The sequence below is a fragment of the Trachemys scripta genome, chromosome 9 (genome assembly GCF_013100865.1).
Source record: "Trachemys scripta elegans isolate TJP31775 chromosome 9, CAS_Tse_1.0, whole genome shotgun sequence".
NCBI classification, from domain to species: domain Eukaryota; kingdom Metazoa; phylum Chordata; order Testudines; family Emydidae; genus Trachemys; species Trachemys scripta.
In genome coordinates, this window is record NC_048306.1 from 47,720,157 (window position 1) to 47,739,770 (window position 19,614).

General features: G+C 50.0%; 1 protein-coding gene across 5 annotated transcripts in view; it reads left to right on the forward strand.

Annotated features, from left to right (window-relative positions):
• Positions 1 to 19,614, forward strand: part of SNED1 (sushi, nidogen and EGF like domains 1) — a 143,181-nt gene that overhangs the window by 39,109 nt on the left and 84,458 nt on the right. For all 5 annotated transcript variants that reach the window (XM_034782201.1, XM_034782204.1, XM_034782205.1 and 2 more), the window contains exon 2: positions 12,023 to 12,310. In XM_034782201.1, coding sequence (XP_034638092.1) covers positions 12,023 to 12,310 — 288 coding nt within the window. The remainder of the gene's footprint in view (positions 1 to 12,022; positions 12,311 to 19,614) is intronic.

The window sequence follows — 19,614 nt, forward strand, 5'->3', positions numbered from 1 at the left end:
ACAGTGAATCAGATATGAGCCCAGTTGTTAGCAGAGATATATGGAGAATTAGCAGACATTCTGTCTATCAGAGTCCTTCCATGAACCTGTCAGGGTGTCCCAAAATGGCTTTTTGGGATCTTGGTCCAATGGCTCAAAACTCCCCCTGTTAGAGTTCAGCAGGTCAGAGATGTTGGATCAGTCCCATGAACCCGTGTTTATTGCTCTCTGGTACAGCGAGCAAGCAGACTGGTGTTCTCCCAGAAAGCCCTTCACAGCATGTTTGTTCCTCTGGTGAAGAACAGATACTTGAGTCTGTGAAAAGTTCCAATGGCACTTGCTTTGAAGAGTAAATGCTTCAGCCCTAAGGCTTCCATCTTGTACACACAATCACCAAACCTATCTTCAGTAAGTAAATTCACACTGAAATGTTAAATTTGTACCTTTTGATCTAACGACAATTGAGTATAGTTGCATACATAATGTAAAGATAATATAGAGTTATAAGACATGAAAAGGATTTGGCAACGTCCTCACTACGGGGGGGGAGGGGGTTGATTTAAGATACGCAAATTCAGCTACGCGAATAGCGTAGCTGAATTCGACGTATCGGAGCCGACTTACCCCGCTGTGAGGATGGCGGCAAATTGACCTCCGCAGCTCCCCTGTCGACGGCGCTTACTCCTACCTCTGCTGGTGGAGTACAAGTGTCAATTTGGGGGATCGAATGTTGCGTCCTGATGAGACACAATAATTCGATCCCCGAGAGATGGATTTCTACCCACCGATTCAGGCGGGTAGTGTAGACGTAGCCTTAGCAACTCCAGGTTAATTTGGTTACTGCTGATATACATCTAACAGGATGTAGGTAAATACAATTAACATCTATTCTTGACTTTTATCAACACAAGTGAATGGGCTTGTGCCTGCTAGCTTATTTAACATCCCTTTGTTATCCACACCCAGTGAATTAACATCACTTTGAGGTTGTGCCCTGGGCTGGCTAGTTGTCAGCCCCGCACAGTTTTATACCCATCGGCCACAGATAGGCCCCAATTCTGCCCACATGTCTGCCTACCTTGGCACACAAATGCAGTCCTGGGGATTGGGGCCTACACCACAGACAAAGCAAGTTCAGCCCTGGCAGGAGAGGACCCTAGAAGTCAGAGTCCAGGATGACAATACTGACAAACCCTTCACTGTAGTGCCCCTGTTAGCCCAGGAGCAGTGTGGCATCGCAGAACCTCATGTCACAACTTGTATGGCTAGGGCAAGAATTTTTTTAAGTGGCTGCCAAAAGTTAGGCTCTTAACCCCAGACATGGGCACTCAAATCAGTGGTCTACTTTTCTAAAGGGCTGAAGTCACTGTCACCGGGAGCTGCTGGATGCTCAGCACTCTTGAAAATCAAGCCATTTACTTAGATGCTGTAAATATTGAGCTAGGGTTGAGATTTGTCACAGAAGCCGGGGGGATTTAGACACCTCTTCATTTAAAAAGAATGACAGGGAAGCGTCTCAGTCCCCTAGACTGATCTGAAATTTTCACTGTAGGGGCCTGACAGGCACCCACCCCTCCTTTAAAAGCCTTCCCACCTTGCTACAATAATCAGAAGAATGTTGCTCTGTGGACATTGAAAAGTTACTAAGAATTTATGGAGCAGTAATTTTATTCCCCTTAGTTATGGCAATAATTCACCGTGTGTTTACACAGGAGGGGATACCTCAGCCAGAATACTGACTGGAGAGCTCTCCACACCAACCCCCAGCACTGCCATGTGCTCTGCTTGACTGTAGCCCTTTCACAAGGAACTGTAATGAGCAGGCTGGAAAGCCAGACTAGAGGGATTTCAGAGTAGCAGCCGTGTTAGACTAGAGGGAATTAACCATTTCCAGTGCTTAAACTTCTCGTCTGAGGAAACAACCATGGATCCAGCTCTAACACTATGAGGCACTCTGGGTGTGCCCAAGGGAGTTAGAAGCATACATCACATTGATTTTTTCCATTGGACTCATGTTCCTAACTCCTTTTAGCTGGTTTTAACCTCCGCCCCTTGTCTTTATCTTCTGGGTATTCTGCGTTTCTGTATTTTCTTCTTATGTCTCTAAAGGTGATGGGGATTCTGTTCTTTGCTTGGCCTGTGCTAGCTACTGGAAAGGGCCTTGTGCATTCCCATTATATAGAACGGCAGAGTTTGTCACAACAGTGAGCAATTTTTTGGGTGCCCAACTGGAGTTGCCTTAGAGCAACATTCCTCTGAAATCAGGCTCCTAGGTGTCTCTTGTTAGGCACCCAAATCACTAACTGCTCTAGAAAATGGGGGCTGATATCTATGTCGAATCATAGCTTCCAAGACCACACATTAGGGAGCCATCATCTAGTCTGACCTCTGCACAGGCCATTAAACCCCACCCAGTTACCCCGTGTTGAAAAATATAAAATAGTCAATTTAAAAACCTGTGTAGATATCGGCTGCCAACTAGACATGGACCATTGATCACTACCCGTTGAGCTCGACGATCTAGCCAGCTTTCTATCCACCTTATAGTCCATGGGATCAGGGATGGTGCTCTTTGCCTACATGCTGCACAGATGGGCTACAAAGAAAAGCTGAGCAGCTGGTGCGTTGCCAGCACTCTGTCCAACTTGCCGGTGGAGTTCTGGGGAAAGCACAATATCTGGTTAATGCCCAGGGGCAGATCCAGGTGGGAGAGCTTCCCTAAGTATAGGAGAATCCCTGATAGTGTAGGGCTGACATACCTGCCCGAGGAGGTGTGGTGGAAAGGATCCCCAGCCAGTATAACAGTCCACAGAGAGCCATTAATAGCTAGTGTGAATTAGAGCAACTCTGAGGCTGCTCTGTTACACTAATGCAAAGGCAGGATATAGCCAGATTTGTCCTCTCACCACCTGGGTTCTGTATGAGCACGGCTCAGCCATACCCAAGGACTGGGCCTTCTCTCCCACTGCAACTTGAGACCATTGCTCCTTGTTCTGTCATCTGGTACCACTGAGAACAGCCTAGCTTCATCCTCTTTGGAACCTTCCTTCTGGTAGTTGAAGGCTGCTATCAAATCCTCCCTCATTCTTCTCTTCTGCAGACTAAATAAGCCCAGTTCCCTCAGCATCTCCTCGTAACTCATGTGTCCCAGCTCCCTAATAATTTTCATTGCCCTCCGCTGGACTCTCTCCAATTTGTCCACATCCTTTCTGTAGTGGGGGGCCCAAAACTGGACACAGTACTACTGATATGGCCTCACCAGTGCTGAATATAGGGGAATAATCACGTCCCTCAATATACTGGCAATGCTCCTACTAACGTAGCCCAATATGCCGTTAGCCTTCTTGGCAACAAGGGCACACTGTTCCCCAGGTCCTTTTCTGCAGAACTGCCGCTTAGTCAGTTGGTCTCCTGCCTGTAGCAGTGCATGGGATTCTTCCAGCACTGAGGGCTGCTCACCTCCTCCCCATACCGTGCTGCCTTGTCGTGAAGACCCAGGCAAAAAAAAAACATTGAGTACTTCAGCTTTTTCCACATCATCTGTCACTAGGTTGCCTCCCCCATTCAGTAAGGGTCCCACACTTTCCCTGACCTTCTTCTTGTTGCTAACATACCTGTAGAAACCCTTCTTGTTACCCTTCACATCCCTTGCTAGCTGCAACTCCAATTGTGCTTTAGCCTTCCTGATTACACCCCTGCATGCTCAAGCATTTTTTTAAATACACCTCCCTAGTCATCTGTCCAAGTTTCCACTTCTTGTAAGCTTCCTTTTTGTGTTTAAGATCACTGAAGATTTCTCTGTTAAGCCAAGCTGGTGGCCTGCCATCTTTGCTATTCTTTCTGCACATCAGGATGGTTTGTTCCTGTGCCCTCAATAAGGCTTCTTTAAAATACAGCCAGCTCTCCTGGACTCCTTTCCCCCTCATATTAGCCTCCCAGAGGATCCTGCCTATCAGTTCCCTAAGGGAGTCAAAGTCTGCTTTTCTGAAGTCCAGGGTCTGTATTCTGCTGCTCTCCTTTCTTCCTTTTATCAGGAAAGCAAATATCTTGTGAGTGATCTGATGCTAATAGAGGAGGGTGTAACGAGCACAGACTCACCTGGCGGCACCTCCTGCTGGTCATCTCAGAAATTAGCTCTCCAGCCATTGGAGTGCCCTCTGCAGGCTGGTGTCCCGCTACCACTTGGCCCCCGTGTCCCTCCCAGACCTGGTGCCCTGTTGTCTGGGCTGCTGCCCTCTGGCAGTAACCCCTCACAGCTCTGGGTCTCCCCCTCCCAGGGGAACCCCCACCGACTATCCGTACTTTGGCTCAGTCTTGGCTACTGCCACTCCTCATCTAGCCCCTGCTCACTGGGGCAGACTGTAGTGTATAAGCCACTCATCACAGGCAAAGGGGTTCAGATGTGCTGCCTCTGGCTACCCGTGGGCTGCCCCCTGCAATCCAGTCCCTAATAGACCTTACCCTGGACCTGCAGCCTGGGGCTTTCCTAGGCCAGAGCTCCCTGGCTCCCTTGGCCTTTCCCCAGCCCTGCTCCACTTCAGATACCTGGTTAAGCTCCCTGCAGCCAGGCCCTTCTCTCCCTGAACGCAGAGAGAGAGGGCTGAGCTCCTGGCTCCCAGCCTTTTTATAGAGGCCAGCTGTGGCCTGATTGGGGTGTGGCCCAGCTGTGGCCGCTTCCCCAATCAGCCCAGCTTTTAGAGCTGCAGCCCTCTCCAGGGCTGCTTTTACCCCTGCAGCCCTCTTTCAGGGCTGATTTCAAGCCCTTCAGGGCAGGAGTGGGTGTTCACCCTGCTACAGAGGGGCATGGCACTGTAGTCCTCTTTTGCCCTCTTGCTGCATCCGCTGGGAAAAGTCACAGCACTGAATCCATTTCTTAAACCATGCTTCTTTTCAGCAGGGCCTCTCGGGAGGAGATGGGCTCTATCTCCTAAGCGCAGAGTGGAAAGGCGCCTTTCCCTGTGAAATAATCCTCTCCCCCTTCCAGCTGCACACCCTTCGCAGGGTTCACTTCCCCTTTTCCCTGCTGCGCTGTAGCCGCCCGACCCAGCCCAGGTGCAGTGTGCTCAGTGCCTCCACACCCATTGCCCCACTGGTGTCCAGCACTTCCCAGGTTTGGGCTATTAGCTTGTAAACAAGGCAAGGACCATGACTCAATCCAGTTTCCATTCATCGTAGTGGAGCTGGATCAGGCCTCATGGAGCTCTGTCTTCTTGTACAGCACCATGCACAGCCCCGTGCTATCCTGACTCCCTCAGTACCCTTCTTGTAGCACTTCAGCTTCGTGCATCAGCCAGCTTCAGGAAGTATGGGCATGTGTCTCCTCTACACCATGGCCTATACGCAAGAAGGCAGGTCTTAAAAGGACAATTAGACTAGCACCTGGTAGTTTTGTAGCTCTTCGGTGCACAGTGGGAACTCCCCAGCAGTGTGTGTTACACCTCCTGTGATAGGCTGGGCAGATCAAAGGTAGGCTTCTTATTGCCCTTGTATAGAGCCTCCTCCTAAACGCAGCAAGTCATCGGGTTAGGGTAAGCAAGACAAATGTGTCACTAAAATCCCAGTAAGGTTAGTTGCAGAACAAAGCAAACGTACAGAAAAGTGCTTCCATATGACCTCAAAGCTGATGTTCCTTTCTACAAACCTTGACTCCTGCTCTTCTATTTAGGAGAATGTCCCCAGCAATGTGTTGTCAGTAAGAGCACTGGCTGAGGACCCCACTCCTCCTTCCCAACACGCTCTTTGGATGAGTCCCGAGTCCCAAGTCCCTGAAAACACAATCTAGCCATGTGCCCTGAAGGCAAATTCAATTTGCTTCAGCTAGGTCTTGCCTCCTGGTGAATATGTTAAACCCCAGCGCTGCAGCATAGTGAGTTACTTTGGCAGCCCCACGGTTTCACTCTCACAGACCATCCCAGGCCTGTAACTTTCATGCCATCAAAAGTCAAAGTCTAGTTCAGAGAAAATTTTCTGACCTCTTTGAAATCTAAAAGATCCCAGCTTGGCCCAAAGGTCCCGGTTCAGTGTGCAGTCCAAGTTGAGACACCCATCCCTTCTTTGATGTCTCTTCTTGCCATTTTACCCAGAGTGGGAACTTGATAGGCTTTAAGTTGTTCAAGAAATAGATGCCACTGTCAGGAAGGAGTTGTGCTATATGGGCAGCTGTTAGGGACTCAGGCAGGAAGGAGACTTAGGAGAACTTTCCACCATTCTCAGATTCTGCCTCTGGACTAATCACCAAAGTGCTAATCAAAGGGTCAAGAAATAAAGTCAAACCCTTTTGTATTTCAAACACTTCAGGGCCAGATCCTAAGCTGGCACAAATCATTTAAGTCATCAGGGCTATGTTGATTTGTGCCAACTGAGGATCTGACCCCAGCCTTCTTTTTGCTCTCGCTATGCACTTATCTGCACAAGGCTGAAGCTTCTTTTCCCTGGAATATTTTACCATTCCAGAGCTGTGCACATGACACACAAGGGACTAGCAGTGCAAGAGGGACTTCCTAGGATGGCAAGTGGTTGCTTTTCTCCTGGGCCTGGCTCCTCTTCCCAACATGGTTACATCTGATCAAACTCTCTCTGGGGTGGAAAGTGAAACCTTCTTTCCAAAACATTGGCACGTTGCATGGCAGCACGTTCAGTGCTGGGTTGGCTCCTTTTCTAACTTAGGCTCAAAGGCAGGGGTTGTGTGATCAGCAGCCATCACAGTGCACTCCCTGAACTCAGCACACCCTGGTATTCTCATTGGTGAGACTAATTTGTCACCTTTTCTCCCAGAGAATGGCCATGCGCCAGCACGGAGCTTTGCTGTGGTAGAGGACTGTTGTTGCAGAGCTGCCAGGGGTCATTTATAATCCTTGTGCATCTGGTCATTGCTGAAATAATGAAGAAAGGGATTCGTGCTGCCCCCTTCAGCCACCTGAGACCAGCAGGGTGCTGCAACTTCTCAGCAATTACAAGAGTCTTAATGAGTTGGTAATTTAGTGAAAGAGAGAAGCTGAGGGGCTCAGCTAGCCTGGGTAACTACCTGGGACCTGGCCACGTTGTCCAGGCAGGGGCGGCTCTATGTATTTTGCCACCCCAAGCACGGCAGCCAGGCAGCCTTCTGCGGCATGCCTGCGGGAGGTCCGCTGGTAACGCGGATTCAGCGGCATGCCTGCGGGAGGTCCGCTGGTAACGCGGATTCAGCGGCATGCCTGCGGGAGGTTCGCTGGTAACGCAGATTTGGCAGCATGCCTGCGGGAGGTCCGCCAGTCCCATGCCTTCGGCGTACCCACCGCTGAATTGCTGCCAAAGCCGCGGGACCGGCGGACCTCCCGCAGGCATGCCGCCCAAGGCAGCCTGACTGCCGCCCTCACGGCGACCGGCAGGCCGCCCCCCGCAGCTTGCCGCCCCAGGCATGCGCTTGGTGCACTGGTGCCTGGAGCCGCCCCTGTGTCCAGGGCTAGAAGAATGGAAATGAGGGGAACACAGCTGAGCTCCAAAAGTGTATGTTGGTAACATCTAGGTTGGACTATGGTAACTTGCTGCTTTTTGAGCTAGCAGATAAAATACTTTGTCTCTTTTGCCTTGCTGCAGCCAAGATTCCTGCATGTGTAATGCCGACAGACCCCCGTCATTGGCGAGCAGGATCAAACTGGGGACCTCTGGAGCTTAGTGCATGAACCCCTACAGCAAGAACTAAAAGCCAACTGGCTTTTAGCTAAGGCTGTAGAGCAGGCTCATTTAACTCTAAGTGGTCTCGCTGCTACTAGATGGGACAGAGCACCATGCCCAGGAGGTGTGTGGGTTACACATGCACCTCGTTTTTTATTCAGCTCAGTTTCGCTACTAGGGTGTCCTGGGAAAGGTCACCGCCCAGAAGAGTTTGGTTGACACTGCAGCTCTGGGTGGGGTCCTGTGTGCCTTACTGACTCCTTCTATGCCACCTGCGGTGCTCAGTCCTAGGCAGGCTCCTGGAGGGCCTCGCAGGAGCCACCCAGAAGAAGGGACAATTGGGGCATTTTGCCAGGCTCTGACAGAGTTTCTCCCTGGTTGGATATTGGAGATGGTCTCTTCCACACAAGACTCTTAGCCAAGGGCTAACAAAAAATTTGTGAAGAGCACCGTTCTTGCCAGTTGGAGCAGCCCAGACTGCATCATGTGACAGGACTTTTCCCAAGCCCCTCCCTGTGCAGGTTGTGCACAGAGTCCCCTCGAAGCTGTCCCCTCTTCTGACACTGGCTGACCACTGTGCTTTCCCATCAAGAGAGGCAGTAGAGTTTTCAGGAACATAGCGTCAACTCTTCCAGCAAAGAGGGACTTGCTGTGAGCTGCTTTACCAGTGGGGCTGCCTACCCTCCTTGCAGATAGTCCTGAGAAAGTGTGTGTGTTGGAATGAGAAAGCAAAGGAAGAGCTTTCCCCAGCTCCCCGCCCTTTGCAACATAGGGACCTGGGGTCCATGTGGCTTATTATGAGCTGGGGAAGAAGGAGCATTTTGGCGGCATCCTCTTGTGAGTTTGAGTCCCAGGCTGGAATTCTTTTTCCTGATTTGGGCCAGAAGATTCTGTTTTCAGGACTAGCATCAAGACACCCACAGCAGCCACTCTGCCCCCCAGCCGGGAGTGATCAAGTCCCCAGCGCCCATTCTTGTCCCCGATCAGTTTTTTATGGTGTTTCCAGTTCTGCAGGGATTTGTTCTGGAGGGGTTCTGAATAGTAAAGCACTTTGGGACATGTGACACCAATCTCCTCCTGGGATGTAAGAGGACTAGACCATACTCTAAACAAAGCCTTGTTATTTCAATCTGTCAGGGCCAGATTCTAAGCCAAGACACCTCCAGGACCCTCAGGTCCTCTGGGGCCCAGCAGGGCACCATGGCTGCTTGCCCCTATGCTGAGGGGGAGGCACCAATTTTGCAGTGACGTGTAATTCCACCCTCCCATCCGACAGCTCCGTGGACAGCTGCCCATCAGGGCAGTGGTGATAACCCTGGGGAAAGCAGTGAGACAGGGGCAGGGCAGGATGCCTGACCATCTCTCCTGAAAAGGAGCTGCCACCCCATGGCCTGGAGACAGGCAGTGCAGCCAAAAGCAATCTCCTCCAGGGCATCTGGGGAGGGGTGCAGCAGAGAGCCCCCAGCAGCTACACTTCCCCACCCCCAGCTAGGGAAGATCAAGACCCCAACCCCCTTTCTTGGCCCCTCCCTGTCTGCCTGGGGTTAAACTCCAGAAGGAGGAAAACCTATTAACGTGATGTGGGAATGGGTCTCTGCTCTTGAGGAATCACATCATTGGCCACGTTCTCCCCTCTTGCAGCATTAAAGCAGTGCTGTGCTCCATTCTGCTAGCTTGACGTGGGCCAGGAGGGGGTCTCTAGCCATCACTAATTAATTCTTTGGAAGGCCAACTTAAAAAAGCAAGTGACCCTGGAATACAATGGCTGCCAAGATCGAGCCATGAGCCATGCCTGACCATCCTGGAAGTCATGGTTGCTGGTTGGTTTTGATGAGGTGGGGGGAATATGCTGGGAAAATGTACTGCCTCTTTGGAAGGTAGCTTGGCCTAGTGGCTAGGACATGGACTAGGACTAACGAGCCCTAGGCTCTGTTGCTAGCTCTTGCCTGCTTGGGCAAGTCCCTTTGCCATATGTGCCTCGGTTTCCCCACCTGTAAAAGGGGCATAGTGATGCTGACCACCTTGTAAGGCACTGTTGGGGTCTACCCCGGAAAGTGTTAGCTAAGAGTGGGGTATTATTATGGTTATTTGATTGATTACTATTGTGTGTCGTTTGAGCCCCCAGTAGTTCCGGCTCCTGACTGATGTCTTGGGACACCAGTGTATTTGTGTTTCAGGGTCTGATCCTGTGCAGGCAAAACTCCCTTTTGGCCGTAATGAGGGTTTCCCATGCAGGAGCAGAACCCTTCTGTGCGCTGAGAACACGTACGGCCCAGTTCTCCCATCGGTTACACCCTGATGGAATTGCCACTGGAGTCCATGGATGCTGCCCTCCTGTGACTCTTTGGCTTCGTTAAGTGTTCTCTGGTTCCTTTTGGGTGGTGGAGGGTGCAGGGCTCAGTGACATACACTCCAGTTGTCACTAAAGGAGAGGCAGATGCCAAAAGAGCTGAGACGTACAAGCAATGCCACTGATGGAGAGCGAGGGGCTCCTTTGTAATACCTCTGCTCCTTGCCCTGTGGCTGCCAGGAAGAATCTGTTTGGACTTGGAGGAGGCCATGGGGCTGCTCCAGAAATTCAGAGCTGGAAAGGAGGTGAGGCAAATGCACCAGCCTCTCCACCCTGTGGCAGCAAAGCCCAAATCCGACTTTCTGGCAGACATTGCTGAAAGCTGAGCGCAGCCTTGGAGCAGCCTAGACGGAACTGGTAGCAGCTGGCATTGCTGCTGGGTCATGCACAGAACACTGTCGAGCAATGGGCTGATGATATAAGGGAATGCATTGCTCTCTCCTATTAGTAGCCTCAGGATTTGATTGGCCTCACATCAAAGGTGAGATGAGATTGGTTTTGCTCCTGTCACTTGGGGGTGTTGGCAAAGCTGTGCCATGATGCAGCGCTCTGTGGGACTCAGTACTAGACTAACGGGTGTGAGTCAGGACTGCCAGGGATCAGCAGGGCAGCAGGAGGCCCAGCTCTGGCATGGCAGAGATGTCTGAGGTTCAGGTGTGCAGCTGGGGAGCCTGGGGCTGGAGAGCAGGGTCGAGTGCAGCAGGTCAGCACTGAGACGTCTGTGGGGATCTGAGTGTGAAAGGGCTGAGCAGCTCTCTGCTGTGCTGCAGCGGCTGCTGGGCCGATCCCCATCCCAGCAGCCAGCCTTGAACAGGGAGAGAAAGAAAACCTCTCCCTCACACTGCAAGATGAATCCCAGCCTATTTAAAGCGAGGAAGTGAAAGCCAGTTCCGCTGGCACCAACGCCTTCCCTCCCGGCAACGCGCAAACGACCCAAATGAACTGGGCGCTGTTTGTTTAAACTGCTGTGGCTGCTGCAGTTTTCTCAGCTGTTGCTCCTTCCTCTGGCCCATCTCCGGCAGGAGAACAGAGCCCGGTTTGTTCTGTCCTCCTTCCCAGACCCCCAGGCTATGGCTTTGCAACCCGCCCCTCAGTCACAGCCAGCGAGGGGCAAGACGGGCAGCAGAGCGAGGGGGTGGCAGGGAGGGGCAGCCATTCCCTGGCAGGGCCTCAGCATGCCGTTTTTCATCTGCAGCCCATCAGCACCTAAGTGAGGGGCAGTCTGTGCTTCAAAGGGCAGGAAGGGGAAAAGCTCAAATGTTTATGGAAAAACTCTCTAAAATAAGAATCCAGCCCATGTCCTGCAGCCATCAGGCCATTCAGTCAGCCACAGCAAGGAAAGGCAGCTGTCTACTCCAGAAGGTCAAAGCATGAAAGAGTCACTCAACAGCTTGTAGGGAATGGTTTATGTCAGGCTCTTTGGCCCTGATCTGTGTATCTAAGGTACGTACACAAGGTACACAACCTACAACATTCCTGGGAGGTGGGGCAGTGCTATCACCCCATTGTACAGACAGAGAACTGAGGCACAGATAGTCTAAGTCACTGGTTCTCAAACTAGGGCCGCTGCTTGTTCAGGGAAAGTCCCTGGCGGGCTGGCCGGTTTGTTTACCTGCCGTGTCCGCAGGTTCGGCTGATTGCAGCTCCCAGTGGCCGCGGTTCGCCGCTCTAGGCCAACTGGGGCGTCGGGAAGCGGTGTCCAGTAAGTCCCTCAGCCCGCGCGCTTCCTGCAGCTCCCATTGGCCTGGAGCGGTGAACCGCAGCCACTGGGAGCTGTGATCGGCCGAACCTGCGGACGTGGCAGGTAAACAAACCAGCCTGGCCCGTCAGGGGCTTTCCCGGAACAAGCAGTGGCCCTAGTTTGAGAACCACTGGTCTAAGTGACTTGCCCAAGATCATATAGGAAGTCTGTGGCAAAGCAGGGAACTGCACCCAGATCTCCCAATTCCTAGGCTAGTGCCCTACCCACTGGGAAATGCTTCCTCTCTCACACTGGCTGTCTCTTTCTGCCATGTCTAATTGTTCTTCTTCCCCTAATAGGTAAACAACAATGGAATCATCTCTTTCTTGAAGGAGGTTTCCCAGTTTACACCGGTCGCTTTCCCAATCTCCAAAGACCGGCGTGTGGTAGCAGCTTTCTGGGCTGATGTGGATAACCGACGGGCAGGTGAAGTGTATTACCGGGAAAGTAAGGACCATACCATCTTGGAGAGAGCCACCAAGGACATCGGACAGTATTTCCCTGAATTCCTGGAGTTCTCTGCCGTATGGGTTTTTGTGGCCACCTGGCACCGGGTGACCTTCTTTGGAGGAAGTTCCTTTTCTCCAGTGAGTTGTTGGCATTCAATGCTGGGTGGAGGATGGGATGGGAAAGGGTCAAGGTATGGAGTCCTAGATTATGCTCTCTGAGTTGCCCAAAGTAATTAAATTTGACCTACCTAAGACCTCTCAGAGTCTAGAACTCAAAGGCAGACCCCTCTCACCTGCACAGCTGCACTTAGGAACTAAGGAACTGCGGATATTAATGAGGGAGTTTATATTAGAAATTTCATCAGAAAAATGTGAGTGATAATTTGGAATAATTTAAGAATACCTTATTACATGCCTAAAAAGTCACAATCCCACAATTGAGGAAGATGACCTATTGGTTAAAAAATTGACCTGATTTAGAGCAGAAGTGAAGACAGCAATAAAATATATATATATACATACATAAAATGGAAGAAGAGGGAAGTTAATAGTAACAAATATAAATCAGAAGTTAGGAATTGTAGAAAATTGATAAGGGAACCAAAGGGACATAAGTAGAAATGTATGGCCAGCAGAGTTAAGGACAATAAGAAGCAATTTTTAAAAATATATTAGGAACAAAAAGAATCCTGACAAAGGTATTGGTCCATTACTAGATGGAAATGGTAGAATTATTGATAATAATGCAGAAAAGGCAGAAGTGATCCAAAAATATTTCTCTTCTGTATATGGGGAAAAAAACAGATGATATAGTCTCATCAGATGGTGATCTCTTTCTATTCCTCTAGTATCTCTGGAGGATATTAAACAGAAACTACTAAAGTTAGACATTTTTAAACTAGCAGATCCAGATAAGTTGCATCCAAGAATTTTAAAAGAACTGGCTGAGGAGCTCGCTGGCCCATTAATGCTGATTTTCAATAAGTCTTGGAGTACTAGGGAAGTTCTGGAAGAAAACTAACGATATGTCCAATTTTTAAAAAGGATAAACAGGGCGACCAGGGTAATTATAGGTCTGTCAGCCAGACATCGATCCCGGGGAAAATAATGGAGCAGCTGATACGGGACTCGATTAATAAGGAATTAAAGGAGCGTAATGTAATTAATGCAAATCAACATAGATGTATGGAAAACAGAGCCAGTTGAACTAGCTTGATATCTTTTTTTGATGAGATTACAAGTTTGATTGATAAAGGTAAAAATGTTGACATAATATGCTTAGACTTCTTTGAGACAGACAAGGCGAGTGAGTTCATATGTTTTATTGGACCAGCTTCTGTTAGTGAAAGAGACAAGCTTTCGAGCTCACACAGAGCTGCTCTTCAGGTCTGGGAAAGGTACTCAGAGTATCACAGGTCACAGCTAAATACAAGGTGGAACAGATTGCTTAGCATAAGGATTTAACACATATTTCAACGGACCGTTCAAGGTGCAGTGGCCTGTTAATGCTCCACCATTCAGAGAGGGGGAAGAAAAGGGGGAAGGCAGGTGGGAGGAGTTGTTAATGGGTTACAGATTGTTGTAATGAGCCATAAATCCAGTCTACCTGTTCAGTCCATGGTTTTAAGTGTCTAGTAAAGTTATGAATTCGTATGTAGCAGGGGTAGGCAACCTATGGCACTCATGCCAAAGGCGGCACGTGAGCTGATTTTCACTGGCATTCACACTGCACAGGTCCTGGAAACCGGTCCGGGGGGCTCTGCATTTTAATTTAATTTTAAATGAAGTTTCTTAAACATTTTAAAAACCTTATTTACTTTACATACAACAATAGTTTTGTTATATATTATAGACTTATAGAAAGAGACTTTCTAAAAACGTTAAAATGTATTACCGGCATGCGAAACCTTAAATTAGAGGGAATAAATGAAGACTCGGCACACCACTTCTGAAAGGTTGCCGACCCCTGGTATGTAGCCTACTAACAGCCCCCCCCAAGCTGCCTCACTTCCTTTTCCCCTACACCTGGAGGGGAGTTAACGGGCCATTTCACCTTGAATGGTGTCCCTTGAAATATGTTAACTATGTGGGGATAAAATGCTTGGGGAGGCTAAGCCTCCCCAGACGGGGCAAGAAATGCCAGATGCAGCACACCTCCCTTTGGAGGCACGCCACCAGGGCCGGCCTTAGCAAGAGCGGGGCTGGGGTCGCAGGTTTGGGTCCGGGCCGGAGCCGCTGGGGCCGGGGCCAGGCCGGAGCCGCTGGGGCCAGGGCCAGGCCGGAGTCGCTCGGCCCGGGCCCAAGCCAGAGCCGCCGGGGCCGGGGCCGGAGGGGCTCGGGCCGGGGCCACTTGGGCCAGCGACCCAGGGCCCGAGCCGGGCATGCTCGGCCGAGGCCAGGGCCAGAGGGGCTCGGGCCGGGGCCGCTCGGGCCAGCGCCCCAGGGCCCGAGCTGGGCGTGCTCGGCCGGGGCCGGAGCCGTGGGACTCGAGCCGGGCCGGGGGTGCTTGGCCGGCACCGCTCGGCTGGGGCCGGGGCTGGTGCCCGGGGCCTGAGCCAGGCCGGAGCCAGAGCCAGAGCCATTTGGCTGGGGCTGGGGCCGGAGCCACTCGGGCCGGGACCAGGGGTGCTCGGCCGGCGCGCTCGGCCGGGGCCGGTGCCCCGGGGCCCGTGCCGGGCTGGAGCCAGAGCCGCCGGGGTCGCTCGGCCAGGGCCGGACTGGGCTGCGCCGCGCCTCCCAGGAGCCCTCCTCGCGCCCCCTCCCTCAGCTTACCTGTTGCTGCCGCTGCCTGCCCCTTTTCAGACTTCCCGCGAACATCTGATTCGCGGGAAGCAGGGGAGGGGGAGGAACAGGGGGCGGAGCATTCAGGGGAAGGGAGGAGGGGGAAGTGAGCTGGGGGCGGAGTGGACAGCTGCGGGGCCCTCTTAGGCGCGGGGCCCTCTTAGGCGCGGGGCCCAATTCAGCCAAATCGGCTGAATCGGCCTAAAGCCGGCCCTGCACGCCACCCGCTGCCTTTGGAGCACCATCGCTGGAAGCTCCCAAGAAGTGGAGGGGCCAGTGGTGTCTGGACTGTGGCCCCGCCTGCGCTCCGCCCCCTTTCCATCCTGAGGCCCTGCTTCCACTCAGCCTCTTCCCCCGTGGCTCCACTCATGCTGTGCCTCTTCCCCCTGACGCCCCGCCTGCACTCAGCCTCTTCCCACCTTTGTTCCACCTCTTCCCACAAGGCCCCCCTGCCTGCTGCTCACTCATCTCCGCCCCCTTCCCCCACCCACTTTTGCTCACTCTTAAGGCAGGAGGGGGTTGAGAGGAGGAAGCGGCGGGGTGTGGCGGATTGATGATTTTGCCGCTCCTAGCCCTGAAATAATTGCCGCCCCCGGCCCCATATTAACTTGTTTTAGTTTTTTTACAAATTCGTTTGAACTAAATGAATCTAAATATCATTAAAATAATTGAACATTTACAATTTTTATTATAAATAGAATTACAAGTACAGCGGAACCTCCCTTGAACATGCATCTGTATAGCGCGATTTCGCTTATAGCGCGGGATCGCGCATGGATCCAAAACTGAGAACTGCTTAATTTCTTCCTTCCAGTCATATTACTAACATTTAGGATTCTCGTGAGTATGTTTACTAAATGGCGTTGCGCCGTCATTGGTGGTTTCAATATGTGCTATGATTGGTAGAATCGTGGCGTCACTGATGCCGCGATTACCAAAATGCTGCTATTATAAATTTGCCGCCCTAGGCCTAGGCCTTGTTGGCCTAAACGATAATACGCCGCTGGCAGCAGGTGGGGGGCTCAGGGGCGGGGGCAGAGAGGAGCAAGTGGCAAGTGGGGGGAGCCTCAGGGGAAGAGGCGGAACGGGGTGGGAAAAGGCAGAATGGGGGTGGGGTCTTGAGGCACAGCCAGAATGGAGAGGAGGCAGGACCACAGTTCTTGCACTGGTGGGCCCCCCACACACACTTCTAGGGAGCTTCTGGTGCTCACGCCTAGCCTCCCCAAACGCAAGAGTCATGTGCCACCTATGCATAGGTTTGCCAGTTTTGGTTGGATGTATTCCTGGAGGTTTCATCACATGACATAATCTTTAATTAAAGATTAATCTTTAATTCCTGGTGATTCCAGGACAATCCTGGAAGGCTGGCTATGCTTGTGCTAAACAATCCGATCCAACTGGTATTTAGCTGTGACACTCTGAATCTGTTTCCCAGACTTGAAGAAGAGCTCTGTGTAAGCTTGAAAGCTTGTCTCTCTTACCAATAGACATTGGTCCAATCAAAGATATTACCTCACCTACTCTCTTTCTAGTATCTTGGAACCAACACGGCTACAACAACACTGTAGACTTCTATAAGGCATTTGACTTGGTATCACACGACATTTTGATTAAAAAAATAGAACTATATAAAATTAACATGGCACACATTAAATGGATTGAAAAGTGGCTAACTGATAGGTCTCAAAATGTAACTGTAAGCAGACAATTGTCATCAAGTGGGTGTGTTTCCAGTGGAGTCCCATATGGATCAGTTCTTAGTCCTACATGGTTTAACATTTTTATCAATGATCTAGAAGAAAACATAAAATCAAATCATCACTGATAAAGTTTGCAGATGACAAAACTTGGGGGAGTGGTAAATAATGAAGAGGACAGGTCACTGATTCAGAGAGATCTGGATCGCTTGGTAAGGTGGGGACAAACAAACAATATGTGTTTTAACACTGCTAAACTTAACTGTATACATCTAGGAACAAAGAATGCTGGCCACACTTACAGGATGGGGGGCTCTATCCTGAGAAGCAGTGACTCTGACAAAGATTTGGAGGTTGTGGTGGATAACTGAACACGAGTTCCCAGTGTGATGCTGTGCCAAAAGAGCTAGTGTGCTCCTGGGATGCATAAACAGGAGGAATCTTGTGCAATCGCTGCTGTTATACTGTGTCCGGTTCTGGTGTGCACAATTCTTTCAATACCAAAAAAAAGAAAATTGCTTTTGTAGTGAGCCAGCCACTCCCAGTTCCTATTCAAGCCCAAATTAATGGTGTTAAATTTACAAATGAATTGTAGCTCTGCAGTTTCTCTTTGAAGTCTGTTTTTGAAGTTATTTTGTTGAAGGATGGCTACTTTTAAATCTGTTATTGAATTTCCAGGGAGATTGAAGTGTTCACCTACTGGCTTTTGTATGTTACCATTCCTGATGTCTGATTTGTGTCCATTTATTCTTTTATGTAGAGACTGTCCGGTTTGGCCAATGTACATGGCAGAGGGGCACTGCTGGCACATGATGGCATATATCACATTAGTAGATGTGCAGGTGAATGAGTTCCTGATGGTGTGGCTCATGTGGTTAGGTCCGCTGATGGTGTTGCTAGAGTAGAGATGGGGACAGAGTAGGCAACGAGGTTTGCTACAGAGATTGGTTCTTGGGTTGGTGTTTCTGTGGTGTGGAGTGTAGTTGCTGGTGAGTATTTGCTTCAGGTTGGGGGGAGGCTGTCTGTAAGCAAGGACTGGCCTGCTTCCCAAGGTCTGTGAGAGTGAGGGATAGTTTTCCAGGGTAGGTTGTAGTTCATTGATGATGTGCTGGAGAGGTTTTAGCTGGGGGCTGTACGTGATGGCCAGTGGTATTCTGTTATTTTCCTTGTTGGACCTGTCCTGTAGTAGGTGACTTCTGGGTACCCATCTCGCTCTGTTAATCTGTTTCCTCACTTCCACAGGTTGATATTGTAGTTTTAAGAAGTCACCTACTACAGGACAGGTCCAACAAGGAAAATAACAGGCCCCAACGAATCACAAGCAAAGCCCAGGAGGACTGCACTCAGCTTTCTCCATAGTTTCTCAGTGCTGCTGCTGGCTTAGTGTGTCCCCTTCCTTAGCCAGCCACTCTACATAGCTATCTGCAATGATGCCATCATGCTCTTAGTCTCCACTGGCCCAAGAAGCAAGTGTCATCTCTGACCCTGTCTGCCTGTCTCTTTCATTGTTTCTGTCTCACAAACAACAGTGACATGTAGAGGGCCAGAACCGAACCATGGTTCTGTAATCCCTGAAACACTCGGGTGACAACTGAGCCGGCTGGGTTCTACCTCTTTAGATTATACAGTTATATATTTTACTGTACCCTTATTGTGACAAGGAAGGTTTACAAAAAAACCTCCCCATCTAATTGGATGGCAAAATCCTGACCAATGAAAAATTCCTTCCTGCCCCTGCCCCCCCAAGAGTGATTGGTTACTTCCAAACACCATCTCTTTTAACTCAACTTGATGTTGTCATCCAGTTTTCACTCTTAGGCTATGTCTACACTAGTATGTTTGTTGGCATAACTTTTGTTGGGCAGGGCTGTGAAAAACACACCCTTGACCAACATAAGTATCACTGACAGAAGCACCACCGTGGACAGCGCTATGTCAGTGGGAGAGCGTCTCCTGCCAACACAACTACCGCCAGTTGTTGGGGGTGTTTAATTATGCCAGCGGGAGAGCTCTCTCCTGCCGGCATAGAGCAGCTACAAGCAGTACAGCTGTGCCGCTGTAAGGTCCATAGTGTAGCCATAGCCTTAGATGCAGTGATAATTCTTTACTTCAGTGGCAAGTCTATTCCACCTATTCAATTCCCTCCCTGTGACATAATACCAAACTGTCAAAATCTACCTTTTGTGTGCCCCAAACTGGTGTGAAAATCCCAGTGTTCTCAGCTTCCAGTGGGTGTGCCGACTGAGGTTTGTCTGTCTAAACCCCCGACTTGCGCAAGGACGCAAGGAGTGCGTGCACTGGGAGTTGCACACATGTTAATCAGAGAATTAATGTTGGCTTTTGAAAATCTGACCCTAAATTCTTCCTTCTTAATTTAGATCTGTGTCATCTTATTCTGATCTGCCCAATGACCTCAGATACTTTTTTTTTATAGTAATCCTTATCTTATAGCCATCACTTAATAATAACCCTTGGCCAACATGTTTAGGTTTTGGTTCCAAGATCTAAACATCCAAACCCAAATTTAGGTACCTAAATAAGTGGCTTTATTCTCAGAGGGGCTGAGTACCCACAAATCCTAGAGAACTTAAAGGTGTCCTTATCTTTCCGCTCAAGCCCTAATTCATATGCTTTGATCATGTCCCCTTTTAATAGTCTCCTCCCAAGATTAAATAATCCCATCGTTAATCTCCCTTTCCATGTAAAACACTCCATTCCAGGATTCTTCTTTAGTTTTGTTTTTTACACTGAATTCCTGAGAACTGATTGAAAAATGGAATTGCCATCCCGTGGAGAGTGTTGATAAATCAACATTTGTTTTCATCCCAAATCAGGACAAAAAAGTCTAAATATCAAAGCTTTTTACACGATGAAAAGTTCCAAAGAGTTTCAATTCAGGACTGTCAAAACGTGTCAATTGAAATGAAATGTTTTGACATTCCACAAGCAGAGACTGCAGTGCAT